Genomic DNA, 25,207 nt, shown 5'->3' with positions numbered 1-25,207 from the left:
CTTCCAGTATTTTTACAGGCATGAGATATTTACTTTAAACTCACTGTATAGGAAATTTAAATCTATGCCATTTTACGTAGTATGATTTGTGGGGGTTTTTTTTGCTTTTAGTGATTTCTTTCAGTACATATTTGGCTTCTAAAGACAGCACATTGTTCAAAGCATGCTTTTGCTCTCTAAAGCCTCTGCCTGCAGCGAGAACTCCTTTACTTGATGCAATTCAGTACAAGTCCCTGTGGTCCCGTATGAGCTGTTAGGTGCCTCCAAGCAGCCTGGTCAGCCCAAGGCCAAGCTGTGTGCAGAGCCCAGCCTGGCACACGGGAGGCCCAGCAGGAAGAGCAGCAGTGGGTATGGGCTGGCTCGCTGTCCCACTTCCCTTGTCTGATCAAGGAGAACAGGCTGAAGAGGTGGGACCAAAAGCTGCTGAAGATGTTGTACAGCTGAAGTGAGATGTGACTCAGTGACATGTCATACCTGGCTCATAGGAAGAGGCGAGACAGAGCTTGGGCAAGAGGAAATACACTTCATAGGATAAACAGCCACTTCACCTGAGTTATAGACATCTCAATTTCCACTGCTAATGCACGAATTGCTGTACATAGTATGAGACATTGATATTGGCCCTAATTCTGTTGACTGCCTCTCATGTCCAGGAGAAGATCTGACCTTTTGCAGTCTTGCTACTTTGCCGCACTTTCTCTCTACCCTCCAAACCTCAGTCTCATTTCTTCATTGAACTTTCCTGCTCTGTATCCTTTCATCTCCTTTATGCAGAAGTAAAAGTTCCTTGTGGGCAGAGGTGCTTATTTGTTTGTTACAAGTTATCACTGTATGGAATCACATAGTTACATAAACCAGTAATACTATTAATGGCAGAAAAGGCAGCAACTTCTCTTTCAAACTTTTAATACAGATTCTCTATCAGTTTAAGTGGAAGCATGATCCATAATTAAAGTGGCACAATCTTATGTACAGTAATACTGAAGTACAGTGAAAAATGCAGGAAAAGAAGGTATTATAACAACGTCTAATCACAGAGACTATAAATGCAGCCACACAGATCTTTTAAAGGTTCCTTGGTCAGGTATATGCTTACAGCTCAGGATTAGCTCAGGCAGGATTGATGTGAACTGGAAGACAAAACCAGCAAATGCTGCTGGGGCAACAGTGCAGGAAAAGTTTAGGACCCCTGCCCCATAACAAAGAACTAATCATTGCTCATTAATGAACGGCTAGTAACAAATGTGTGTGAAAGCAGTAGTTAAAAATTGGCCAGCAAGAAGTACCAAGTGATGGTTATTTGCGCCTGTGTTTTCTGGCTCTGGCAAGCAGGGGTTCTTTGTGTTTCTGACGAAATGAATGCTAACAATGACACATCCAGCGACACCTTTTCAGGAGGTGCACTGGAGGTGGACATCAACGCTGCCTGAAAGACAACTCTCCTTCCTTTTAATATAGGTCCTAAAAGCAGGGGAAGGTAGGAAGAGGAGGAGGGGCTGTACACAACTAGAGTTAGCCTCATATTTTATCACAACCCTGTACAGTTTCTGAGCCTGTTCAAGATGACCTTTTACTTTAATTTTTAACTGAGAAGAAAGGACATACTGTACAGGTATAATACCTAGCCTCCAAAGCTTAGTGCAGAACTTAAAAAGCATGGCAGGAAGGGGCCAGGTATCTACTCTATTGAATTTAAAGACATTGTCAAATTAACAAGGCCTGAATTGTTATTCTATTTATTAACTTATAATTAAGTGACAGAACATTTTCTTCCACATCCTGAAGGTCATTACCACTGTATATGTATTTTGGCTCCTCAGTGATGTCGAATATCCAGTACTGTGCCTTTTACAAACACATACATGAAAAAAAAAAAAAATCACTAATTTATGCTCTTTCAGTGCTGCCAAGAATGCAGCAAAGTATAACCAAGCTGCATATGGCTTGACTGTGGTAAAATGTCTGCATCCTGCCTACACTACAGGTGTAGCTCTACTGGAAGAAATCCCCAATTAGGTTTCAAGGGTTGGATAAAATCCTCCTAGGGGAACTTGAGTGCCTGGTAGAAGAGCTGTCCTCAGCTGGCTCCAGTTTGATTCCTCTATCTCATATCCTGTGCCTTAAATGAGAGTTATATTCATTGTTGTGGTGCACAATTCTGATCCACTTAATGTTTTCCTCCCACAATTACGAAGCAGTAAGGAAAACAATTTGACTAACGGTGCTTTAGTTACAAAATCAACAGATGCATGAAACAAATTCTTGAATTTGGCATTGCAAGATGACACTCTTAAACATGAAAATACCAAGCACTGCCCTTTGTTTACTAGGGTTCAGATGATGGACAAAGCATTGACTCTAATACTGCAAAAATCTCTTGACTAGCAGCTCCAAAACAAAAGTCCTAGTTCTGGTCCTCCAATCCCACTTGTGCTGGTAGGATTTTGAACTCCCTTGGATTCTCACTGGTAAATCAACAATCAGATTGGCGCACAGCATATTAAGTATCAAAGCCAGGCCCCTGTATCTGGAACAGGACTGGAGATGTTTGCTGCTAAGGGGCACAGAGTGTTTCAACAATGCAAAGAGTAACTGAGGAAATAAACATGAGGTAATAAAAAAAAGGCAAGACAGTTTAATCTGACAAATCCCCACCCCCCTTTTAGGGGGGATTTTTTTGATATATAGTTGAACCCCAAATATGAACTTCAGAGATAAGTATCATGATTATACAGGTTATGGAGTTGAAAGAACCTTTCCCATAGTTGATGCTATTTAAGAAAATGCATTTAATACTAATTTGAATTTACTTTTTTAAAGAGAAGGTCATGCATAAGAGTGGTACAGGAAACATCTTTTAAAACTAACTTCTAGCACAATTACCTGGCTGTTGCACTTGCATCTCTTTAGAGTCTCCTCTATCTGATGACATGAAAGTCACTGCAAGACAGATTAATCTGGCTTTTGAGTATTTTTGGAAGAGGCGGAGACTACAGGAAACTTTCCTAACTTGACAGACCTTCTGTGGCGAGTTCAGGGAACTCTCTGGCAGGACCAAAAAGCAAGTGTCACAGCAAGGCTTTCCTCTCAGATTCAGGCAGTTCTTCCCTACCACATCCTGGGGCTTCTGCAATTTAAGCAGCACCCTGGCCTGGCTGAGTTGAGGGTGCATGTAGTCACAGGTGTAAGGAAAGTTGCATTTGTTTCCCCAGAGGCCACCTTAAGAAGACAAAAATCAGAAGCAACGAGAAAGGTTTCCACTGATTGTACATGTTCCAAATAGGTCACAAACATCAAGTTTAAAAGCTTGTCTCTCTTACTGTTGTGCCTGTTTTCAACAGGCTGAGGAAAAGAAGCATTCAGTGATCATCTGGTTTTTCCAGTACTGTTACAGGTTAATAAGGACTTTGACAGGTTCTGGTCTTCAGGTTTTCATCTGGAAAAAAAAAAAAAAAAAAAAAGGAAAATTCAGTACTTAACTCATCAGTGAAGTTGTTGCTGTAAATAGGGACTATAAACTATACAGCACTTCATCTGCAGATCTCTGTGTGCTTTCAAAAAGGGTTATTGCCCCACTCTTACTGCTGGGAACACAGTGGTGAAGAGGTGCAGTGGCTTGGCCAGAAATCACCCAGATGGCCAGTGTCAAAACTGCAGATAAATCCCAGGACTAATTCTTTATCCCAGAAGCTGCCTTAAATAAATAATACAGAGAATTGTGCAATGGAGCATACACTTGGGAACAGTTGCAGAACATGAGATGAAAATACATATAACAAACTGAAATACTAGGAAGTAATTGGATTTAAGACAAGAAAATAACCATGGAAGTATATGTGAGATCAAACATCACATAGTAAAGAAACTTTGCTTTGGAAAGGCAATTTTTTTTATTAAAACATGCTACATTTTCTAGATGATTGTGTCTGTGTCATGTCTTTTTTGTTAGCGACAATGACTACAGCCCTAAAAAAATAATTTCCTGAAACACAGCTTCTGGCAGTAGAATAGATATATATACACAGACTCTGAATGTAACTGATGGTTTTGACTTGTGTGCGCTAGCTGATGAGTGCTGAATCTTGTTTTGTCAAGTTACTCCATACTCTCCCCAACAGAGTGTTCAGGTGGAAGTTAATGGCTGTGGCAAGCATTAGGACGTACAGGCTTCTTGATTACAGGTGTCTGGGGGCACCCTCAGTCCAGCTGGACAGCCCTAGGCCCTTGTGTTTGGGTGCTACCATGAATACGTGCTCTTTGGCTCTTCACGCTGCCTAGGCTGTGCGGCTGACCACACAGTCCCAGGAGTAACGGTTGACAGACGGATTTCCCGCAAGCTTATTTTGCAGCTCTGGTATTTTGAGTGCTCTGCGCTTCACTCATCCCTTCAGAAAATCAGTTGAAGCAGTCAGTCCTGAAGGAGTCAGCTCCTTTAGCCCTGGGCAGTAGGAGAAATGCACGGAGGGAGATAAAGTAGTTAACATTTACTTTCATTTGTCTGTGTAATTTTTTCCTCACTTCCATTCTTTTCCGTAAGATTCTCTTGCAAACTCCTCTGAGTTTAGGATACCGCACACAACTGCAAATCACAGACAGTCTCTGATATTCATCCTGTACCTTCTGGTTTTCTTTCAAACAGCCCTCAAGACCTTCTACTTGTCTCTTCAGGCCAGTCATACCTTTAAAGTAACCTGAAATCCCTCGATGTGGAATATGTTGCTTAGCTACCTCTGAGCTGAAGGTCAGGCTTAAAAACTGCTTTGCCCTGGGTTGCAGCTACCCACCTTTTGGGCTCTGCGTGAAGAGATCATTAAGGTTTAGTAACACCTGGCCAGCCCTTCGCTGGGAGCCCTTGGAAACACGGCCCAGCAGGAGGTTGTACACCAAGAGCAGAGTCACTCGAAGCAGAGTTAGTGTCACATGCACGCAGGTATGAAGATGTAAATATTGAGTGGGCTGGGATGGATTCCTCAAATTGTTGTGTGTGTTATCCCAGGGTATGGGGCCAGCTCCCTCGCTGCCCCTTCCCCACAGCAGCGGCATCATGAAGTGCAAGTCCTTAAGTCTCCCAGGGCCACGCTCCCCCGCCCTGAGCTGCAGCTGGGGGACCAGTCCCTCTCAGAGGCAGTGGGACAGCCCCGCAGCGAGCCCGGGGGCCACGAGGTTACCCGGGTGGAAGAGAGCGGGTTGCTGCCCACCTCTTGCTGGGGCAGCAGCCCTCTGCCTTGCCCGAGTGCCAGGGATCCCGCTCCAGTGCGCACGTTCCCCGGGACGCCAGATGAATTATGGATGAGTCAGCCAGAATTTTTCCATGCGCTTCCGCTGCTGCACAGTGCTCATCGCCAACTGAGCTGTGGTTTTCAACCGCCGTCTAGGCCTAAATGCTTCTAACATTAGAAATAAAAATAAAATTTTAAAAAATTGCTCTTGGTTTTCTGACAGAGTGCTCTGGGGCAGGGCATGGGGAATCCCAATGTTTGTGCAGTGTCTGGCCCCCGTGTCCATAACGTTTTGCTGAATAGCCTAGCATGTGTTAGAAATCATTCGGGCCTTTCTGCCTGCTTTGCTCCTCTGTCCCTCCCACTAGCTGAGTGTATCGACAGAGTCAATTAGAAGAGACAGCAGCAATGCTGAAACTGATTTGAATTTCAACCAGGATCTGCTAGCAACTAGAGCTATGTACAGAGAGCTGAGGGCAGGCAGTTACTCAAGGACCCAGTGACTGCCTGTGTATGCTAAAAGTATGTTATTTTTTTTTATTTCAGTTCTTAGCTAGATTCAGATTAATTTCTGTTCAACAAATGTTCATTTCTTTTGCTTTTCTTTGAGTACATCAAATGCGCATGCTCTTAATTTGTGATGATCACAGAAAAGAAACAGTCCAGTTCTGGAAATACTTGCTATGAGACAAAGCACAAAATCCTTCTACAACAGCATTTGATGAGTCCTCTCAGAAAAGACTGTAGCTTTTGTAAATGCTTGCAGTGATAAAGCAGCACTGATGTCAAGCTATACAGCATGGGAAACTAAGCATTAATTCAAGCCTTATTATAAATTTCTATTATCTGCAAGTTGCATCTAGAACTCCCAATCAAGACAGGCTTCAGCTGTGCTGAACACTACATCCATAGAAATGCCAGTTTGCACTTTAAAGCACTTAGCCTCTAAATAGACAATGTGAAATAAACGGGTGTGAAGTCAAAGAAATGAAAGAAAGATCCCTGCCGGCGCTTCACCCAGACACCAGCAGTAGCTGCTTGGCTGCATTCGCAGACTGAACTCCGTGTTTATCTTCAGGCAGCCTGAAAACTCATTGATTTTAATGGGAGAGAAGCACTGGAGGATTTTTCCCTGAATACACCTACGATCCCCGAGGAGAAAGCTGAAGATGAACGACGTATTGTTCTACAGGCTAACATGGCAGAGATGGCACAGGAAGGAACACAGGACAATCAAGCTTTTGGGAAGGTCATAACCAGCGTCTCCTGGCGTTGCCGGCAGCAGCGAGAGTCCTTGATTTGCACAACCCTCCCTTACGAGCTATTCAAATGCAGATGTCCCAGTCAGTCCTTTTGAGTTCTCCCCAGCTCTGGTAGTTGCATTTGGCCTTATTTACATAGCATATCATCTCAATTATTCATGCACACATTTCATGACACCTTTGCCATAGTAATTAAAAGGACTCCTGTGGCTGTTAAGCCAGAATATGGTCCAAGCACAATATTGTGATGAAGCTAATTGATCTTTACCCTGAACTACACTATCCACCTTATTTCTAGATTTCACCTCCTGCCATGGGATGTGGCTATGTCCTTGTCTGCAGGATGATGGAGCCCCTTGCAGTTAAGAACCTGCACAGCCTACCGTTCATCATCGGGTTCCCTCTTGGTCTTCTTTTCAATAAACTACAGAGACTGATCCTAAGTCTCTCACCATAAATCAGCTTTGCTTAGATATCATGTAACTCTTATTGCTCCTTCGTGAAGCCTAAATTGTCAATATCATTTTTCTCAAGTGTGGGCACCAGAACAAGACACACTATTCCCTTAATGTTACTGTAACGTCACTGCTTTCCTCCTGTGGAAGGTATCCTGCATCCAGGGATCACATCAGCCTCAGTCACCGCATTGTTTGGGCAGCTCCTGTGCTGTGACTTGCCCACGTGACGAGGTTTGTTGCTAATTCTTGGAATCCTGTGATTCATTCAAAGCTGTCCGCACTGCTGCAGTGAGCGCGGGCCCTCCTGCAAGTCAGAGAGTATAAGTCGCTTTAAGTCACCTTTTTTTTCTTTCCTTTTTTTTTTTTTTTTTTTTTTTTTTGCCTCTTGACCACATCAGCATAGCACCTGCTGAGGTGGCCGCAGGCAGTGAGGAGTGCCCCAGTTCCTCTGCAGGCTGCTATTTAAACATTCCTGTTGTCCTGTGAAATAAACCCCCACACATTTAGCCATGTACAATTAGTCACTGAACAAATTTCGGTCTCGGTCTGAAATAAGTCCACTTTGCCACGCTGCAAAGGCCCCGCAGCCCAAGGTTTCCTGTGGAACGCTGTGATGGCATAAACTGCCTGAAGAGGAGCAGGCTACTTTCTTTAGAGACAGGAGAATCTCTAAGTAAACAAACAGAGCTAAAAAGTGGTAATTAAATAATAGTTCCCTATTTTACCTTCAAAATGAACATACAGTGCTATGTTTAGAAACCTATGTAACAACATGAGGTTTCTATATGTGTATCTATTTAGCCAGAAGGTTTTATTGTACTATTTAAAGTTTAGACAAAAACAAATCAAAGGATTACAGAAGTAGTTGTGCTGTATGTTACAGGTATGATAGCACCATGATGTAAGCCACCATAATAGAATGCCTTTAGCTTGACAAATTAGTTTTTAATTACCAGATCTGAAGACAACATAGTTGTTCTCATTTCTCAAATATTCTATCAGGTTTTCTATCTTAGATATATGTTGGATCTAAGTAAAATGATTACGTTCCATGCAGGATATAAATATACCTCAAAGACTAAAGTGTGCAATGTTGCCCTGCTTTCAACTTTTCTTGTCTGAGATTACAGAGCCAGGATCCACAGAATTAAAAAATAACAATTAAAAGGCAGTAGGTTGGCTGCTTAGCCCTAGGAACATATTGCTGGAAGTTGGGTATAGCTCTGTGCCAACAGATAAAGCATGAAGGAAGAGAAGACAGACACACAGACACACACAGAAAATACATCAATGTAATGTCACTGCAGGCTGGAGTAGAGTGCCAAAAGTTTTCTGAGGGACCTCTGTTCAAAGGATTAAAATAATGCAATTCATTTACACCAATAAACTGGAACACAAAAGATGGCATAGCTTACATATCTGCATATTAATAATAGTGCTGGAAACTGAAATGTATGTCAGTCTCAATACAAAATAGGCACAAATTCATCTCAATTCAGTATCTGCTTACCCCTGTCCTGTGGTTCTGGCACCAGAGCCAATATAATCAGGAAAAAAGTAACACGTGCTCTGGGTCGATGTGTAGGTGCTTTGTCGCACCTAACTGTGACAATTTGGGGACCGTGCCTCTGTGTGATTTTTATATTCTGATTTAAGATGAGAAATTGCTGAGTTACCGAATGCCTTGGTAGATGCGGAGCTGAACTATCAGGCACATGCCTTCCAGAGATGAGAAAGCAGAGTTACTAAAACTCAACTGCTCCCATTCCAAGTGGGAGCATCTTTGTAAAGTCGGAGAGCTGGAGGCTGAATCAGTCCCACCGAGTCTGCCTGATGTCCAGGAGTGAGGAATGGAAGAATATTCTCAGATGCAGAATATGGACCAGGATTGAGCACGGCTTCTTCAGTGCTGTGAGGAATGGCATGGTGATGCAGCCAAGCCTCTCTAATGGCTCTCTGACACCAAGTGGGGCAGTGTCCTGCCCTCCCCAGGCTGTGATCCTGTGGTGGGATGGCTCACCTAGCTAATCCAGGAAAAATACCGCTCACCTTCTTTGGCTGAGTTAGGGTTTTTTTTCCCTTGAAATCCCTGCTGTGAGGCAAGATAAGCTCCAGTGCCGTAGGAAGGGAAGATGCTGGGGTGCATGGCTAGGGAGGAGGTGGAGTGGGATCATCCCTTCTGGCAACGAGTGATTATTGGATCAGGTGAGATGAGCTGCCTAATCCTACCGTGGACCTGACAAGCTGGGGATGAACTCGGAGGCACCGAACACTTGAGCAAAGGAACAGAAAAGACAATCCTGCTTTCACAGCACATTGGTTTAGCTGCGAGATCCAACTAAATTTTCCTATGACGTGGAGGAGAGCGAAAGGCTTCAAAGTCTCTGACCCCCCCAGCCCAAAGGAAGCTCAGAAAACTCAGGCAAGGAGAAACACATAGATACTAATTAATTTGCACAGATCTGTATGTTCCTTGAGCTGCCTCAGTAGGGCTCAATCAATGCTAGCACTGCTCAAACGCATGCCAAATCGCATCCACAAGCACACATCCACGAAGGGATGCTCTGTACTCAGTAACTGTTATAGGAAGGGAGGGACAAAACCTGTGCTTGAGCTATCAGGGAGCGCAGGGTAAAGGGAGAAGCAATTATGTTTTGGGAGATTACAGGAGCCAAGCTGTAAAAGGTCTCATTTGCACAGAGGGGTAACAGAGGGCTTCTGTGCAAGAAACCAGGGACAGAGCCAGCTCTGTGAGCTGCTCAGATTAAACACGGTGCGACAGCACACGGACCCCATACAGCGGGAGCTAACCATCACCACCGTGGAGCAGGACTGTCTGATAAACGCGGGGTTAGCCTCACCTCTTTTTTATTGTAATATTTCCTTGGTTATATATTCAGAGCCCTTTTAGTCCAGGCTACATCTGTATTTCCCAATGAAATTAAATACAACCCCCTCCAAGCCTCCCCCAACACTACCTCATTTACTTTAGGGGGGAAAATGACTTGCAGTCACTGACCCTATTTTTCCCATTATGAAATCATTTATCAGTATGCTAGACTTTGCCTGCTGAGCTAGCCCATATTAATAAAGCAAAATGCAAATGATATGCTTGTCTCTGCTGACCCTGACTTTGAAAACAGGGTTTTTTTCCCCTGCTTCTCATCTTTGACAAAAGAGATGCAGGCATAAGCTTAGAAGTCAGCAGGTACATCTGCCTGTCTGTCAAGTGACCTGAATCCCACTTTTCATTACACAGACTTTCACTACGGTAGATACTGAGAACCGGTGATGCTGTAGGAAATGATAGATGATGCCAATTAGGCTAATTAGACGGCTCCATATTCCTCTACCAGAATCTTTCCCTCCTTTCCCTTAACTCTCTCTCCTTGCAGTCGATTCTTCCCTTCCATCTTGCCTGTTTGCCCGAAAACTAGCTTTGACACTAAAGGATGTATATATATCCATCAGGTTTCAGACAGTGGAAAGAAGTCTCCGAAAACATCTTCCCTACCCACGCTGGCAAGCTTTCTCCTGTGACTTTTCCTTTTCACAGCACAAGACTGCATAGACCAATTCCTAAAGATATTAAGGCTCACACCGCTTCTTTCACATGCTGTTAACACTTCTCTCTCTCTCTCTTGTTCCCTCTGCCCTTCAGACCCTCCACTAACTTTCCTGTACCGTGCACACTGTTATTCTCAATATTCTCAGCATTTCCTGATTTCCTTGGCTCATCTCTCCCCAAGACTAATACCATAACTCATGTACAGCAAGTACTTCCAAGCCTCTTTCCTACTCTGTCTCACATTTCTGACATTCTGCTGTCTACTCTCATTGCACCACTGCTCTCGTGACTTCTGCTTCCTTAAATGATGTTGTCTTTATTTATATCTTCACTAATGCCTGTCTCTTACTTTTGTCATCTCCCTGCCAACTTTATCTTTCCTCTCAACACTTTCTCTCCTTGGCTTTCACAACTCCATCCTCACTTCTCCCTTTTGACAGCTGAGGCTTCCTTTTCCATTCCCATTCGCCATGGAAATCTCAGCAGGCTTTCTCTCCTCTGCCTCTCCCTGGGGATGTGTACCCAGTCATGTTGGCAACATTCTGCATCAGTGACACGTGCATTTATCTTGGTCTCTTCATCCATCCAGTCCTATGTTTTAGCCACTATGTCCTCTTGGGGATGTGTCTTTGCCAATTTATTTTTACATGGCTGCTTGCTGAACTTCTGAGGAGCCCCCTGAAGTGCCACTCCAATCCTTCTACTCTGTTTATAAGTGTTGGCCTTTCTTTTGTCCCGCCCTGTTGCTTGGACTACTCAAAGCCAGTCCTACCCCAAGGCAGCTGGTTTGCAACCTTTCCTCTCAAAGTCACAGCACTCTTGTACATTCCCTCCCTTTTCCTCTCCCCTGTACCCACATGGGAGATATCTATAATCGCCCCTTCCCCACTATTACCAACCAAAAGACAACACAATGATCACTGCCCATTTTCTCACCTGTTTAAACCTCTCCCGACTCCCTCTTTTACCATCATTCCACTTTTAATTTTCTTTCTCCTTCACAGTCACACCCTCTTCTGATTACTTTTACTTATCATGCCATGCGTTTCTTCTTCTGCTTTATCATCGATGCAAACATTAATCCTTATGAAATTTGTTGACGCTCCTTGTTTCACACTTCTTTTTGTTCTGCCTGAATATCTATAATACAAGTCAGAAAACCTGGGCAAGTGATCTTCCCCTGCACCCTGCCCCTTTCAGGTAAACTTGAAGAAACTAGCTAGGAAACTGGAGTCAACTCCTAATTTAGCCACCTAAAAGAAAGAAAAAATGCCCATCAGTGATTAAAGAACAATTTGATAAAACTGAAAAAAATGTTTTTAGTGGTCAGTGGTTTTTTTTCCCCACTGAGAGATTAAAAAGCACAATGAACCAATAAACAGATCAAGCAATCACAAATACAGGAAAGAATCTATTAACTGCCTGGAGTGCACTGAAACAAATATTAAAGTATTTTTAAGTACAATATAAGGGACAGAAATTGTGGTTGCGCTGCACTGAGAAAGGAAGAAAATGAATGAGACACTTACCAGGCTGACAGCTTTTTTTGCCCAGTCCAACAATTCCATAGTCCGTTTGAACTCCTGCCTAGTGCTTTCTAATGTAGGGCTTCACCCTCTGAACAGTGCTGTTGTATGTAGCTCTGTCAATGCCAATCTAAACAAACTAATTTTGCAAGTTTGGAGCCCTTGAGCCTGATCCTCTGTAAATGTAGCTCTGACACCTCTACCATAAGCCATATGAATACTCATATTTGTGTGGGATAACCGGTCCCATAAAAACTCTGCTGACACTTCTGCCTAATACTCAAAGCAATGAGTAAGGCTGAATACAAGTTTGGATACACTTCAAGATGAGTTTTCTCTCCTTCAGATTTTTAAATCAGTATCACCTCTGAATTTGAAGCAGAACAAGTGAGCTGTAGAATGTAACGATACAGAACATGTCTGTGATCAACCACCACCTTGGGCACTGCGCTTTGTGCTAGCGAAGTGTAGTTTGAAATATGGACATGACAGACAGGACAGAATAAAACAAACCTACACAAAGAAAGGGGTGCAGCAGAGAAGGCTTGAATTAAAGAAATGGAATTATGTAATTACTCAGTTTAGCCATGCATGGAGCTGGATCATAGAATCACAGAATGGTTTGGGTTGGAAGGGACCTTAAAGATCACCTAGTCCCACCCCCCTGCCGTGGGCCAGGACACCTTCCACCAGCCCAGGTTGCTCCCAGCCCCGTCCAGCCTGGCCCTGAGCCCTGCCAGGGATGGGGCACCCACAGCTGCTCTGGGCAGCCTGGGCCAGTGCCTCGCCGCCCTCACAGTAGGGAATTTCTTCCTTATATCCAATATAAATCCTGACCCATAAGCTCTCAGCTGGCTCCTCACCCATCCCCAGGCAGAGCCCCGTGCACTCCAGCTGGGTGCTGACCCAGAGGGTGACATTCCCCAAGAGCCCATACCCTTCCATTCCAACGCTCCAGTCACAGGGGCCATCCCACCACACCTCTGTGATGCCAGTAAGATCACAGCCCTGCACACATGCGCACGTCTCTAACTCCTCTAGTTTGTTCCTCATGCTACCTGTGTTTGTGTAGAGGCATTCAAGTTGCCCCCCTCCCCCCAGCCGACTTACTGGCTGGAGTGGCTGGAATTGCTTTATGTTCACGTGTTCCTTTGTTCTTCAGGTGCTTTCCTGCTGACCTGCAACCCACCTCCAGGCTCTGGGCATCTATTGCTGGCACTGGCGTCAAACTGGTAGGAGTGGGCCTTCCTCACCACCTTGTGAGCCCATGGCTGAAGATGCTTTTCCCCTTCTCTGCCAGATGGACCCCAGCAGCCCCCACCAGACCGCCAGATTTCTCAAAGCAAGTCCCACGGTAAATCGGCGGCTTTATGAGTAAACTTACTTGTCAAATGATTAATCAGCCCATTATAAACAAGAGCTTCTCCTACGTACGGAGAATAGCCGGACACCTGAAAGAAAAGTTGTGCATGTGAAGGTTTTTCTAAAACTGGCCAGCAAAATTTCTCTTCCTTAAGGGATTTTTCTCATCCTATTTTTACATGGAGAACTATGTGTTGCTGTAACTACATCAACATAATTAAAACACCATGAATTCCCTGTTAAGGGAGGCTGATAAGCTGGGACTTAACACCGGCCTATTCCCATTGTATGTTATATCACTGTAACAGGATATGTAATATACACATATTTATAGATATGAAATGCTCTACTTGGCGCTCAAAGATAAAACAGGGAAATCAAACACCACCTCAGTGGGGGCTGATAGCATTGCCATGCCTGCAGGGAGAAGCAAGCTGTGCTCCCTGGAGAAGGGGGCTCCAGGCAATGCAGAGAAGATCCCCCATAGCATACTGGGGGGCTCTGGGAGGCCCCAGCTGTGGGGATGGAAGCCCCAGCACAGAGTGGGGCGGAAAGCAGCTGGCGGCGGGGGGGGGGGTGGGGGGGGGGTGGGGGGCGCTCCGTTTTCAGCCAGTTCCCAGGCTGGACCCTGGGGGAAAAGCAATCTCAGCAAACATCAGCGGAGAAGCTAAAAAGCCTGGAGGGTGTGTGCAGTGCTGCCTGGAGAGCTCGGCTGGAGGACAGTGGCCGGTGGCACAGAGAAGGCTAAAAGCAAAAGTTCCCTGTAACTCTCCTGGATAGCTGTGAGTCCCTGTGTGCCAGGGAATCGAGGCACTCCCTGGCAGCTGTATAGCTATTTTAGTCATTAAAAATAAATCTTAGCCTCCCCCTCCCCATGACATAGGCCAAGACAAAGCGACTCAGTCTCTCTCCACAGGAGTAGATCTCAAAGCAAAACAATTTCATTAGCACAATAACCCAGGTTACTCATCCACAGTTTCTGCAGGCTCCTTCCAGATCCCCTTCTTTCTCCGGTGTGCCATTTATTTAGTCCCAGAATGCTTTACTTTACATTAGGGCTGCTGTCACAGCTATTCAAGAGACTTCATCTCCCCGGAGTTTGCGTTCCTGGATTAAAAATTGCTGCAAGTCATCCTTTCTCCCCTTGTGAGCAAGGGGAAAGGTTTCAGCTTGTGCCATTCAAAAAACTCGTCACTATTTCTCACCAGCCACGTGCTGTAACAAAAGTGTAGCTACTTGAACTGCACAGGAAAGGGCTGGGAAGGGTCGGAAGCGCCGCACTACACTCAGTCATACGTATTAACTGCTTAAATGAACATATTACCAAGAGCAAGTGATTTCAAGCAGTTAAACCTGAATTCCAGGCAAGGCCACTGCAGCCCAGACACCCCCCAACTGCCATTCCAGCACCCCCCAAGCCCCCCAGCCTCTCAGCCCCCAAGCCCCAGAACTTGGACACGTTCTAATACCAACTCTAGCACAACTGTGAGCATCAGCACAGTGGAGGGTGGGGTTGGAGAGATGAGAGAGAGAGAGAATTACTTACAGATGATGAGGCTGGAGACAATGTAAACCAGTTTGACTAGGTGCAACTGAGCAAACATCCACGGCCTATAGCAAGTTACGGCAAAAATTGTATAAAACAAATCCCGTCCCCTTCACCACCGCTCTTAGCAGGATCCCCTTGACTCAGCCTAGGACTCATGGGGCCACATTACTGGGATGCAGGCCTTGCCAGTGGGTGTATTTTAGCCTTTTAATGACACGTTTAAGGTGGTTGTTTTGAACGTGGATCTGAGCTGCTAGGTTGTAAGTGTACCGATGCGTTCATTTTGACCCAGTGTAAAATTTCTTAGCAGTTAAGCTGATGACTGGAGCTAATTCATTAGCCACCGTATGTGTGCAACACAAGCTTTATTTTAGCCTCAGAACACAGAAATGCAAGGTGAACAAAATTGGGCTCCTCTGTTCCTCTACCAGACACACCCAACTAAATTAATCCAACAATGCACCAGGAACTAAAGTCTATTTTTCATCCTCTTTTTTTGTCCAATATATCTGGGAGTACTAATCCGTACTGTGTACAAGGAGCCTGTAAAAACTTCCTTCTAAAATTGTTAACAACAGAAGAAATTAGGTCAGCTACTGAAGAGTAGGTTGGATGCAATCAAGTTATAGCCCCCCGGGACACAAAAGGTAGTGCTTTTTGCATTTTCCTTTTGTCAACTTACACAGCTTATTGCTGTGGGAGGAATGCAAGGCAAATAACACTAAGGCAGGATTTGCCAAAACGTTGGAAAACTGTTTGATCATTAATCGCATTTGCTAAGACTGCAATTAGGGTAATTGCTCTGTATTTATTTTCACAACCCCCCTGTCCATGGGGGGATCGGGAAGGACCATCCCCTACTCCCGTGAAGTGCGGCGCAGCTTAGTTGGCTCTTTGTGCCTCTTTTTGCCCCTGAAGCATCAAATACTTGCCCCTGGAAAGGCACAGTCCTAATGGCTGGATACCGAGTAGCCCAGTGGCAGGATCTAAAAGTAGTATCTATTTCATTGTAACTGTATCTCGTTTTCTTCACAGGTGACTAGTTATTCTTTGGAGCGAATTTTCAAAGCGGCTAGCAGGGGGAACATTCAGCTGGGGTTTGGATGGACTTCAGTAAGAGCTGAGCTCCTGAAACACTACCTCGTATTTGAAAACATTCTTTCCTCTGGTGTGGTTAGCAAGGTCTCCGGTTGTGTCAGTGGCTGTCATGTATTAATGCTGCCCCCCCAGTTTGGCTCTAGCTTCCTTTTTTATGACACAACCGCATAAAAAAAGTTCTTGTCTGAATCTGAAGCAATATTTGAAAACTCTGTTTTAATTGCCAGCACATGCATTTCTGTGACACGCATCCCTGTGGAATCTGGGCATTGCTACTTTAATTTAGAAGCACTGATATCATTATAATGAGCATAATACAGACCTTGGACTACGTAAGACAGAAAGAAGAGCACAGCTCCTATTCTCTCCCCCTGCAGATTAAAAACTCCCTTGGATAGTACATCATTCTTCTGAACAGTGGCTGTAAAAGTTTTCTTGTGGTTTGTGTTTCCCACCCCCCCACCCCCCACCCCCCCCCCCATGCTTAGTATTTCAACCAGTACGTATAAAAAGCACTCAGTTTACAGCAAAAAAATCCTGTTCTTCCTGTCAGTGCTACAGGCTCATCCTATGCTTCAGAAATCCACTGGATTCTTTCCCTCTCAGATCATCGGCTACGAGGGTTCTGTAGGATAAATTTATGCCTTGTTTACATTGCACAACAATACTGCGTTCAGGTTCTGCTCTCAGTGTGTGCACACAACACGGAATTGCATCCAGCTCATTTGCTCTCTCTCTGTTTTGTTGTTTCTGAAGAGCCAAGAGGATTAAAAAAAGCAGCAAACATTTGATGTTGTTATTAAACCCAGTTCATCTGACTTTAAGTAAACAAAGTAATAAATCTATTAAGAAATAAGATGTAACTTTCACAGTTACTATTGAAGAGAGACCCATGTCTTAAGGAAGAAAAATAAATTGAGGAGCTTTATGCCAGAGGCATTCTTGAGAAAGGTAAGAAGGTATGCAAATAGAAATCTAATCTGGTTCTGACGTATGTGCTCGGGCAGAAAGCTATTGTTAGACAAACATGTTGTTCCTGAGCAGCAGAACTAACGAAGCCTGATTTCCTACGGATTTGTGTCCTTTGTCCTACATCTCTCTCTCCTTCACCACAATAATCCCCGCTCTCTTCGTGCCTCCGATGACACTGTCACTACCGAGAGACAACAAACTCCGGGACTAGTCCGGAGCTATAAAAATACCCACTGTGGGCACGTGTGTGCTGGCTGGCTGGCGAGCAACGTGCAATGGCTGGGATCCTCTTGCCTTTTCTTCAGTCAAGGCAGTAACCCAACTCTCTGTCCCTTATCCTGCTGCCAGGTTTGATGAACCATTTAAAAAAACCATAATTATATCTAACATTATCACTCTTTCAACTTTAGTCAAAATCTGATTTGTCAGAGGGTCACAACGATTATGAGGTACAGGACAAACACAGATTGCGTAAGCTTTGTTTCCACAGGAAACCAGATTCAGAAGTTCAGCTACTTTTCTCTTAAAAAAATAAACAACAGGGCTAATTAGGAAGTTTTCCCTCAGTCATTTTCAGCTGCAATAGTTTGTGTAATAAATGGTGACTGACCTCCTACCCCACAGTGAAAGTTAATGTCTCTGATTTATTTTTTTAATAAAGAAATGTGCGAGAGCTGCTATTGCTGCTGCTAACACTGAGACATTTTATACGGCTAAATATTTCCAGTCTACTGCACAATCGTTATCGCCCCTTTCCAAAGGAAAACACGGAAAACATGCTGCCTCCTCTGTGGTCCGCTCCCCGTGCGCCTCTCCGTGCCAGCTCAAGGAGAGCTCCTTTGGCCTGTGCCTGCTGCCTGGACCGCAGAGATAATAAGAGCAATAAACACGATCTGCTCTGAGAGCTCCCTCTGGCACATTCCCCTGAATCACGACCTTCTGTTTTGGTTTTGTTGTTCATTCCTGTTTCTTCGATACACGCTCCTACTGCCCCTTAACCAAGCTGCCAATTAAGAACCTTCTTGAAAGGTTTAAAGGCCTTATCTATTTCTCCCCAGGAAACCTAAACAAAGAAGCCAATAACTGAGGATGGGCAAGCTGAAACCTTTCACCTCCCAAATCACTTAATTTCCTCTCCCCATCGCACCTCAGCATCTCAGTTACAGCAACTCTTCTCTTGGCCGAGGAGGGCAGGATAACAGCACCTCGGAGCAGCAGACGTGGGACATCTGCTCCAAGGTGAAACACGGTGCTGCCGGCAGCACGGGGATACAGAGCAAAGCCTGGGAAAAAAGAGGCTTGCAGCGCAGCGTTGCGACATCGGAGAACTGGATGATGATCAGCAGTTGGAGTTGGCGAACGGAAAAGGAGCAGAAGTTACTTGTGCCACCAAGATACCAGGAAAGGCTTCCATTTTATCTGTTTCGCCTCAAAATGGCTGCAGCTTCCCTCAGTCTCAATTGGGCTGAGGCCAGCTGTGGAAATACCACTCCAGCTCTCCAGCAAGAGATCTTGTGGGACCAGGAGAGTGAGGAGCAGCAGAGGTACCCCCGGGAGGAGGGCAGCAAGGCGCTGCGGCTGCGGGGACACGAGCGGACTTCTGCAGCCGGGGGCTGAGTGGGGAAGGGAAGGTGCAGGTCGTAGAGGGAGGTCAAGATGACTGCAGAACACCCGAATTGCTTATCGGCCTGGGAGTCTGGCACTCTAAGAAATGGCTTTCACAGCAGCGTGAGGAACTCCTTCGCTCGTACCAGGACTGCGTGTACCGACGTAACTCTGCATAAACACTAAGGCTGAGCACAGAGAACGTAAAACAGGGCAGATGTGTCCTTCCTTGCCCTCCCTGCATGTGTCCACACGTATCCATACACACGCTTGTCCTCGGTCACCTTTGGGCTGCTGGGAGCAGGACAGCAGATCTGTCAAGGTATAGTGAGTCAGAGAGCAGCCAGGCTAAACACTCTTCCTGGGATTGTTCATCTGCCAGGACCTAGCAGGAAGGGAGGATAATTGACGTCCAGTTTATCTTTAGCTATAATTAGATGTTCTCATATATTAAAAGTATCTTTAAAGAAATTCAGTAGATGATTTCAAGATGAAAATAAGGCTTAGTGCACTTCAGAATCTACATGTTTCGCCTTTCAAACGCATGTTAGACTGAGGGGAGTAGCCCATTAGTCCTGTCTTGAGTTTTACAGTAAATTATCTCAGATGCATTGGCAGAAGATTAGAAGACTAAAAAAAACCCCCAACAACCTTTTAAAAATCACATTTTTCATACTCATTAAACACGAGGGCATGACATGTGTTTTTTGATCTACTGAAATTACTGTCAAAAAATGCTGACATAGTCCTGACACTTGAACCAATGGATATAAAGTTGTGGTTACAACTCTGGTAAAAATTTACATCTAGCCAAGAAAACAAAAATCAGTGTTTATATAAACTTACAAGAGAGGCAAGTTCCCTATGGAGTCCTGTCTTTGCTAATGTAAACAACACTCAGCATAACGTGACTATGTTGGTTCACGCTAGTCTTCCAACTGGATTTCTTCTTGCTGGTTCTACTGGACCACTATTCCAAATCCTAAATTCTCTGGTGGTCAAAAACATCTTTATAATTTCTATCCTAAATGTATGTATGGCAAGTCTATGTCCTTTACCTTAAATAATTCTTTCCTTTCTCTTGTGTCTGCTGCTAATATAGTACCCTTGAGAACATGCCCAGGCTCAGCCTAGCTTCTGTTTTCATTTGTTAGGCTAAATAAATCACATTTCTGAACATCTTAGCAGCCCATCTCCAGCACGCTTACAGTTTGAATTGGTCCTTCTGGAACACCAGCAAACAGAATTCTTTTTGTCTCGCCGTCATGAGGTTACTTCTTAACAGCATTATCTTTGTATCTTCAAGTTTATGTGGAACTTTAAGCCAAGATCTATTAGTTCTATTGTGTTTCTTTTGCCTACAAAGTCTGTTATACAGTTATTACCAAAGAAAGCTGCCAAGCTAGTCTGGCACAATCTATCTACTCACGGTAAAACTATACTTCTTTTCATGCATTTTTTTTTTTTTTTGTAAAATTTTCCTTTTACATCCCCAAGTATTCTTTCCTTTGTGCTATCTGAAAAGTCCCCCATACTACTGGAGGTAGCAAGGCACAGTAAATTAAATTGAATGTACTAGGGAAAAAGCTCAGAGAATCATAATTGTCATACAGATCAAGTGTGGCTTCTTCAGTCTGACGTTGACTAACATTGATCACACACGAAAAAGAATCAAATCAAGATTCTGGCAACAGCCTATGTCAACCCACTGCATCAGCACAAGAAACAGTGTCTATGTAACACCTAGCTGTTCTTGGCCGCGTTCATCAATCTCCGTCACAAATGCTAGGTACATATTTGATGAGCAGTTTCATCGATCCGAGCTCTACGGTAGCAGAGACCACAAATAAAAAAAACAACCCACATACAGGTCTCTCGGGACAAGGTTTAAATAGAGCGAATCTATTATGCTGGCTAGCTAGGGACTCATTACTGAATTCACCATTCTTTGCCTTTGGAAAGGCTAGAATCCATTCTGGGAGAAAAGCCCTTCAGCCCTCGGGATCCCAGCAAAAGATTAGAGTCTCTTTTTATCATTCAACAGTCCTATTTCATCCCCATTGCAGAAAAGATTATGCCAAGGGCCATTGTTTCCTATCCTCAGGCAGGCTGAGGCTGCGATCTCTTCTGAAAGGGCAGAACATAGAGCTCACGACCCTGGTAGGAACTGCAACGAAAAATAGGCAGGAACCACCTCTCTGCTCTTAAAAGCTGGATTTCCCCGTATTATTATGCCAGCAGGAGCTGGAATTCGGAGGACTCATCCGAGTGTGGGGCAGAGCAAGGCACAAAGGCTGGCGCTGCCCCCCTCCCCAAGCCGTGCAGAAGAAGGGAGCGAGGAGCTCCCAGATATCTTTCCCAGCAATGGAACGGCTGTACTCCGCACGCAAGGGTCTGACGCTGACATAATGCTTCCATATCATCTCTGAACACGGGAACTTTGGCACAGACCCGTGAAACCATCCTTGCCTACATAGCTGCTGTCCAAAATTGCCTCGTAACTTAGCAACTAACTTGCTACCTGCTATCACTCATAGGCCTTCTTTAACATCACCATTTCTTGAGCTTTTCCCTTTCATTATGTGCCTGTATTTCCAGTATTCCCCCCCCTTGAAGCAGTGCTTCAAGAAGCAACTCACTTTTCTTGGTTTTGGCCCTTTTTTGGCTAGCTCTTTAATCTCTCCACAGTAATTCTGTCTCACGAGCATCCCCATGGCTCATTCCTAGGCTCATCACCGCATCACATAGCCCACCTGTTACTTCAGGAAGGGTAATTAGCAGGGAACAATCACCCTTTGGTAGTTTGCAATCAGGACTCGAAGTACGATAGAGCAACACAGATAAAAGATCTAAAAACCAACCAACCCCCACCACACACATTTCCATTACAGTTTTCACACCAAGCCAAACGCAGCTTACAGAAAACTTCACATATTTGCAGCGAAGTGTTTCATCTCAAGACAACAGAAAAGCGCACAGAATAAGCCTCCATTTTCTGGATTAACACACCACGACCCCCAGTTCAAGGAACAGCAGCTACACAGGCGGCAAAGGCAGTTAAACAGCCGTCCGGCTGCTGCTGGGGTTTGTCCAAGCGCAGAGAGGAACTGCGTGCCTCCACCTTCATTTATGGACCGAAGGATCTGCCTTTGCTTATGTTTTCTTTCACTGTTGCTACAGTCTTATCTATTCGCTATCTGAGCTATTTAGACAGCACACAGACTTCTAGCACCTTGCAATCCCCGCTGCCCCCCCCTCCCCCCATTTTTATCTGTTTATACATGATCCTGTGGCTTGTTTTATTTGGAGATATTTGAGTACCTCTGAGTCTTGTGGTTTTGCTGCGTGTGGTGATGTACTAACAACGTACAGAAATATTTAAATTGCTACTTGAAATACAATTTGTACAAAAACTTAAACAAGCATCAATCAGAAGACTGGATCATGAAACGTTCGTATAAATAAACCTTTAACTTCAGTGAACAAGTAAAGGCTTGCAAGAGAGCCTTTGGTCATATTTTAATGCACTAAGCACTGCTTCATTAAGAAATACATTAAATCCCTCATTAAGAACAAACTGAAAATCAACCCCTCCCTCCTCCAAATCTCTCTACAATCTGGGGGGGGGGGGGGGGGGGGGGGGGGAAGAAAGCTTAAAAACAATGTTGAAACTACAAATGACATATAAAAGAATCAAAAATGTATTCATGAAATGACACACTGAATATCTGAAGTTAGGAACTGCAAAGGAAAATGAGCTAGGAGTGCCCAAGTACAGAACCATGCTGCTTTTTTTTTTCCTGTTAGGTAACAGCAGAGAAAGAGAATACCTTTCAAAACACTGGCATTTAAGTAAATGGGGATGAGGTTTCTATTAAACATTTACCTTCCACAGTGAGCATGTTTTTACTTTGTTAGCTGATGACTACCACTGTTTATCAAACAGGATTAGCTTCCTTAGATGTTCCCACCCCCCCAGTTAACTGCACTTTATGAATCATCGATTTTATAACTTCGCAGGTGTGGTCCGATACCTTAGGGCAAACTGGGACCCTGTTTCGAACAAGGTAAGCTAACTGCTTAACAGCTGAGTGGACAACGTGTTGTTACATTTCCTTAAGTCTTGGATGCATTTTTACGGAATACCAAAAAGAGAGCAGTATCTTCACATCGCTTTTTTGAGAGCTGTGGTCATGGGCATCCCCAAATCAGATTATTAAAAATGAAACAACTCACACAGAGTAGCATGCTGCAATGCACAGACTGGAAGGCGGTTAGGAGAATTAAAAATAATAATAAAAATAAACTCAGAAGCTTCTACAGTGGGATCTGGGCAGGCTGGGCCGATGGGCCGAGGCCACTTGTAGGAGGTTCAACACGGCTCCGTGCCGGGTCCCACACCCGGGTGACACCCACCCCCCGCAGCGCTGCGGGCTGGGGGCAGGGGGCTGGGAACTGCCCGGCGGGGAAGGGCCGGGGGGGGGGCCGGTCAGCAGGTGGCTGGGCATGAGCCCCCAGCGTGCCCAGGTGGCCAAGGGGGCCAGCAGCACCCTGGCTGGTGTCAGCAATAGTGTGGCCAGCAGGACCCGGGCAGTGACCGTCCCCTGTGCTGGGCACTGGTGAGGCCGCACCTTGAGCCCTGGGCTCAGCTCTGGCCCCTCACTGCAGGGGGGCACTGAGGGGCTGGAGCGTGACCAGAGCGGGGCAGGGGCTGGGGCAGGGGCTGGGGGGGGAGGCTGGGGGGGGAGGCTGGGGGAACCAGGGGCTTCAGCCTGGAGAGGAGGGGGCTCGGGGGGACCTTATGGCTCTCTACAACTCCCTGCAAGGGGGCTGCAGGAGGTGGGGGTTGGTGTCCTCTCCCAGGTAACAAGCAACAGGACAAGAGGGAACGGCCTCAAGCTGTGCCAGGGGACGTTTAGATTGGGGATCAGGAAAAATTCCTTCACCAAAAGGGCTGTCAAGCACTGCAGAGGCTGCCCACGGAGGGTACTCAAATATCTCTGAATAAACCATCCCCGGGGGTATTTAAAAGACTCATCAGACAGGGCGCTTAGGGACAGGGTTAACAGTTGGACTCAGTGATCTTAAAGGTATTCTCCAACCTAAACAATTCTATACTTTTGAAAAAAAAAAATTGGATTTTTAAACAAAGCTCCATTTTAGAGGAAACAAAACCACTAAGATCCCTGCAAGAATTTTCCTATGGACTTTTGGAACCACGAGTCTTATTTTGCACTTTTCTCCTCTAACTTCCATAGCATTTCAGCTGCCTCTTAAAAGCTTCCCAGACCCCAGGACATGTGAACAGTACTGCAGCGTAACATGTGAGACAAGGTAACGAACTACATCAAAGAAAAAAAAAAAAAACCTGAATGAAAATGTACAACCCGCATGCAGCATCCACACAAGACACACTCCGCCTCATCTGTGCATCATCAGTGGTTAATTTTTTTAGCATAGGCTCAGGCCTGCCGCTTTATTTTGTCTTAAAAGCTCAGTGAAGGGCTCAGCAGCTCAGACAAGGTGGTGGTTAGTGCCTTGGCCGAGCTGGCGTCTAAGGAACACAAGGGAACTCAGCATGTAAATCACAAGGCATTTGAACTGACTTCTTTGAAAGCCGTGATATAAAAGATTATCCAAATCTCCAGCCACTATCTGGATCTGGCTGTGGTAAGTAGTCTTTAAAGGGAGCTTGTGAAGTGGCCTTTGTATTTCTTCATTTCTTGCATCACTGGGAGAACTTTGTCAATATATAATGCTTAGCATACCTTGCCACAAGAAAACAGAACCTGAGTAAAGACAGAAGAGTGACTCAAAGTGACATTAGTTACTGTGGACAAAAAAAATCACAAAATGACATATTTAATAGCTGCCTATTCACAGAGTAACATGTGTTGCTGACAATCCTACGTAAGACAGCTATAAGATTTCTAACAATGGAGAAAGACCACAGCAAGCTGGAGATTAAAAGCATAAACTGTATAAATTCTGTTTTCCCTTCATGCTGAGAAACCCGCCCTGCTTCCCTTCACGCCCCTTGCCAAGGTAACTATTACTCACCCTATCAGTTCTGCAGCAAACCCTGGAGCCCTGCAGACAAGCGTGATTTGACCACATTCAGTTGCCTGCTCTAAGTATGCTGTTATTATAGTGATGTACCGTACAGTTCTGTTCAAAGTTCTCACAGAACATGTGCTGCTTACCCGCAGGAAAAACAAAACAAACAAAAAACCCCCAACACACCACCCCTCCTTTTTTTTCCACTCTACATTTTTACTTACACAACAAGAAGAGACTATTCATGAGTAGCGTTAGTCATGACTCTAATCAAGCTGATATCGTTTCAGAATACGACGGGGAACCTAATGAACCTCTAAGAGTTTGATAGGGTGTGTATCGCAACAGCAAAGGGAGTAGGGTATTTGAAGTATCACAACACATTGATGTGCCTCACTATGGGGATAAACACTGGCCCAAGACTGATTATTTGCTGCAATATCTTTTACTCATTTCCAGTATTTTCTTTTTGATACCAGCTGGGCATCCTCCCAAGAAAATTGGAATCTTCTTTCTTGGAATGGACAGGTT

The 25,207-nt window shown here is 44.8% G+C and overlaps 1 protein-coding gene across 1 annotated transcript in view; it reads right to left on the bottom strand.

The window, feature by feature from the left end:
* Positions 1–879: 879 nt before the first annotated feature.
* Positions 880–25,207, bottom strand: part of MCUR1 (mitochondrial calcium uniporter regulator 1) — a 44,442-nt gene continuing 20,114 nt past the window's right edge. The window contains exon 9 of the mRNA XM_056331209.1: positions 880–3,436. Within this exon, the coding sequence (XP_056187184.1) occupies positions 3,396–3,436 (41 nt within the window). The 3' untranslated portion in view covers positions 880–3,395. The remainder of the gene's footprint in view (positions 3,437–25,207) is intronic.

Source organism: Falco biarmicus, chromosome 3 (genome assembly GCF_023638135.1).
Source record: "Falco biarmicus isolate bFalBia1 chromosome 3, bFalBia1.pri, whole genome shotgun sequence".
Classification (NCBI taxonomy): Eukaryota; Metazoa; Chordata; class Aves; order Falconiformes; family Falconidae; genus Falco; species Falco biarmicus.
The sequence above is the reverse complement of the archived record's forward strand: the minus strand, read 5'-3'. Positions and strand labels throughout refer to the sequence as shown.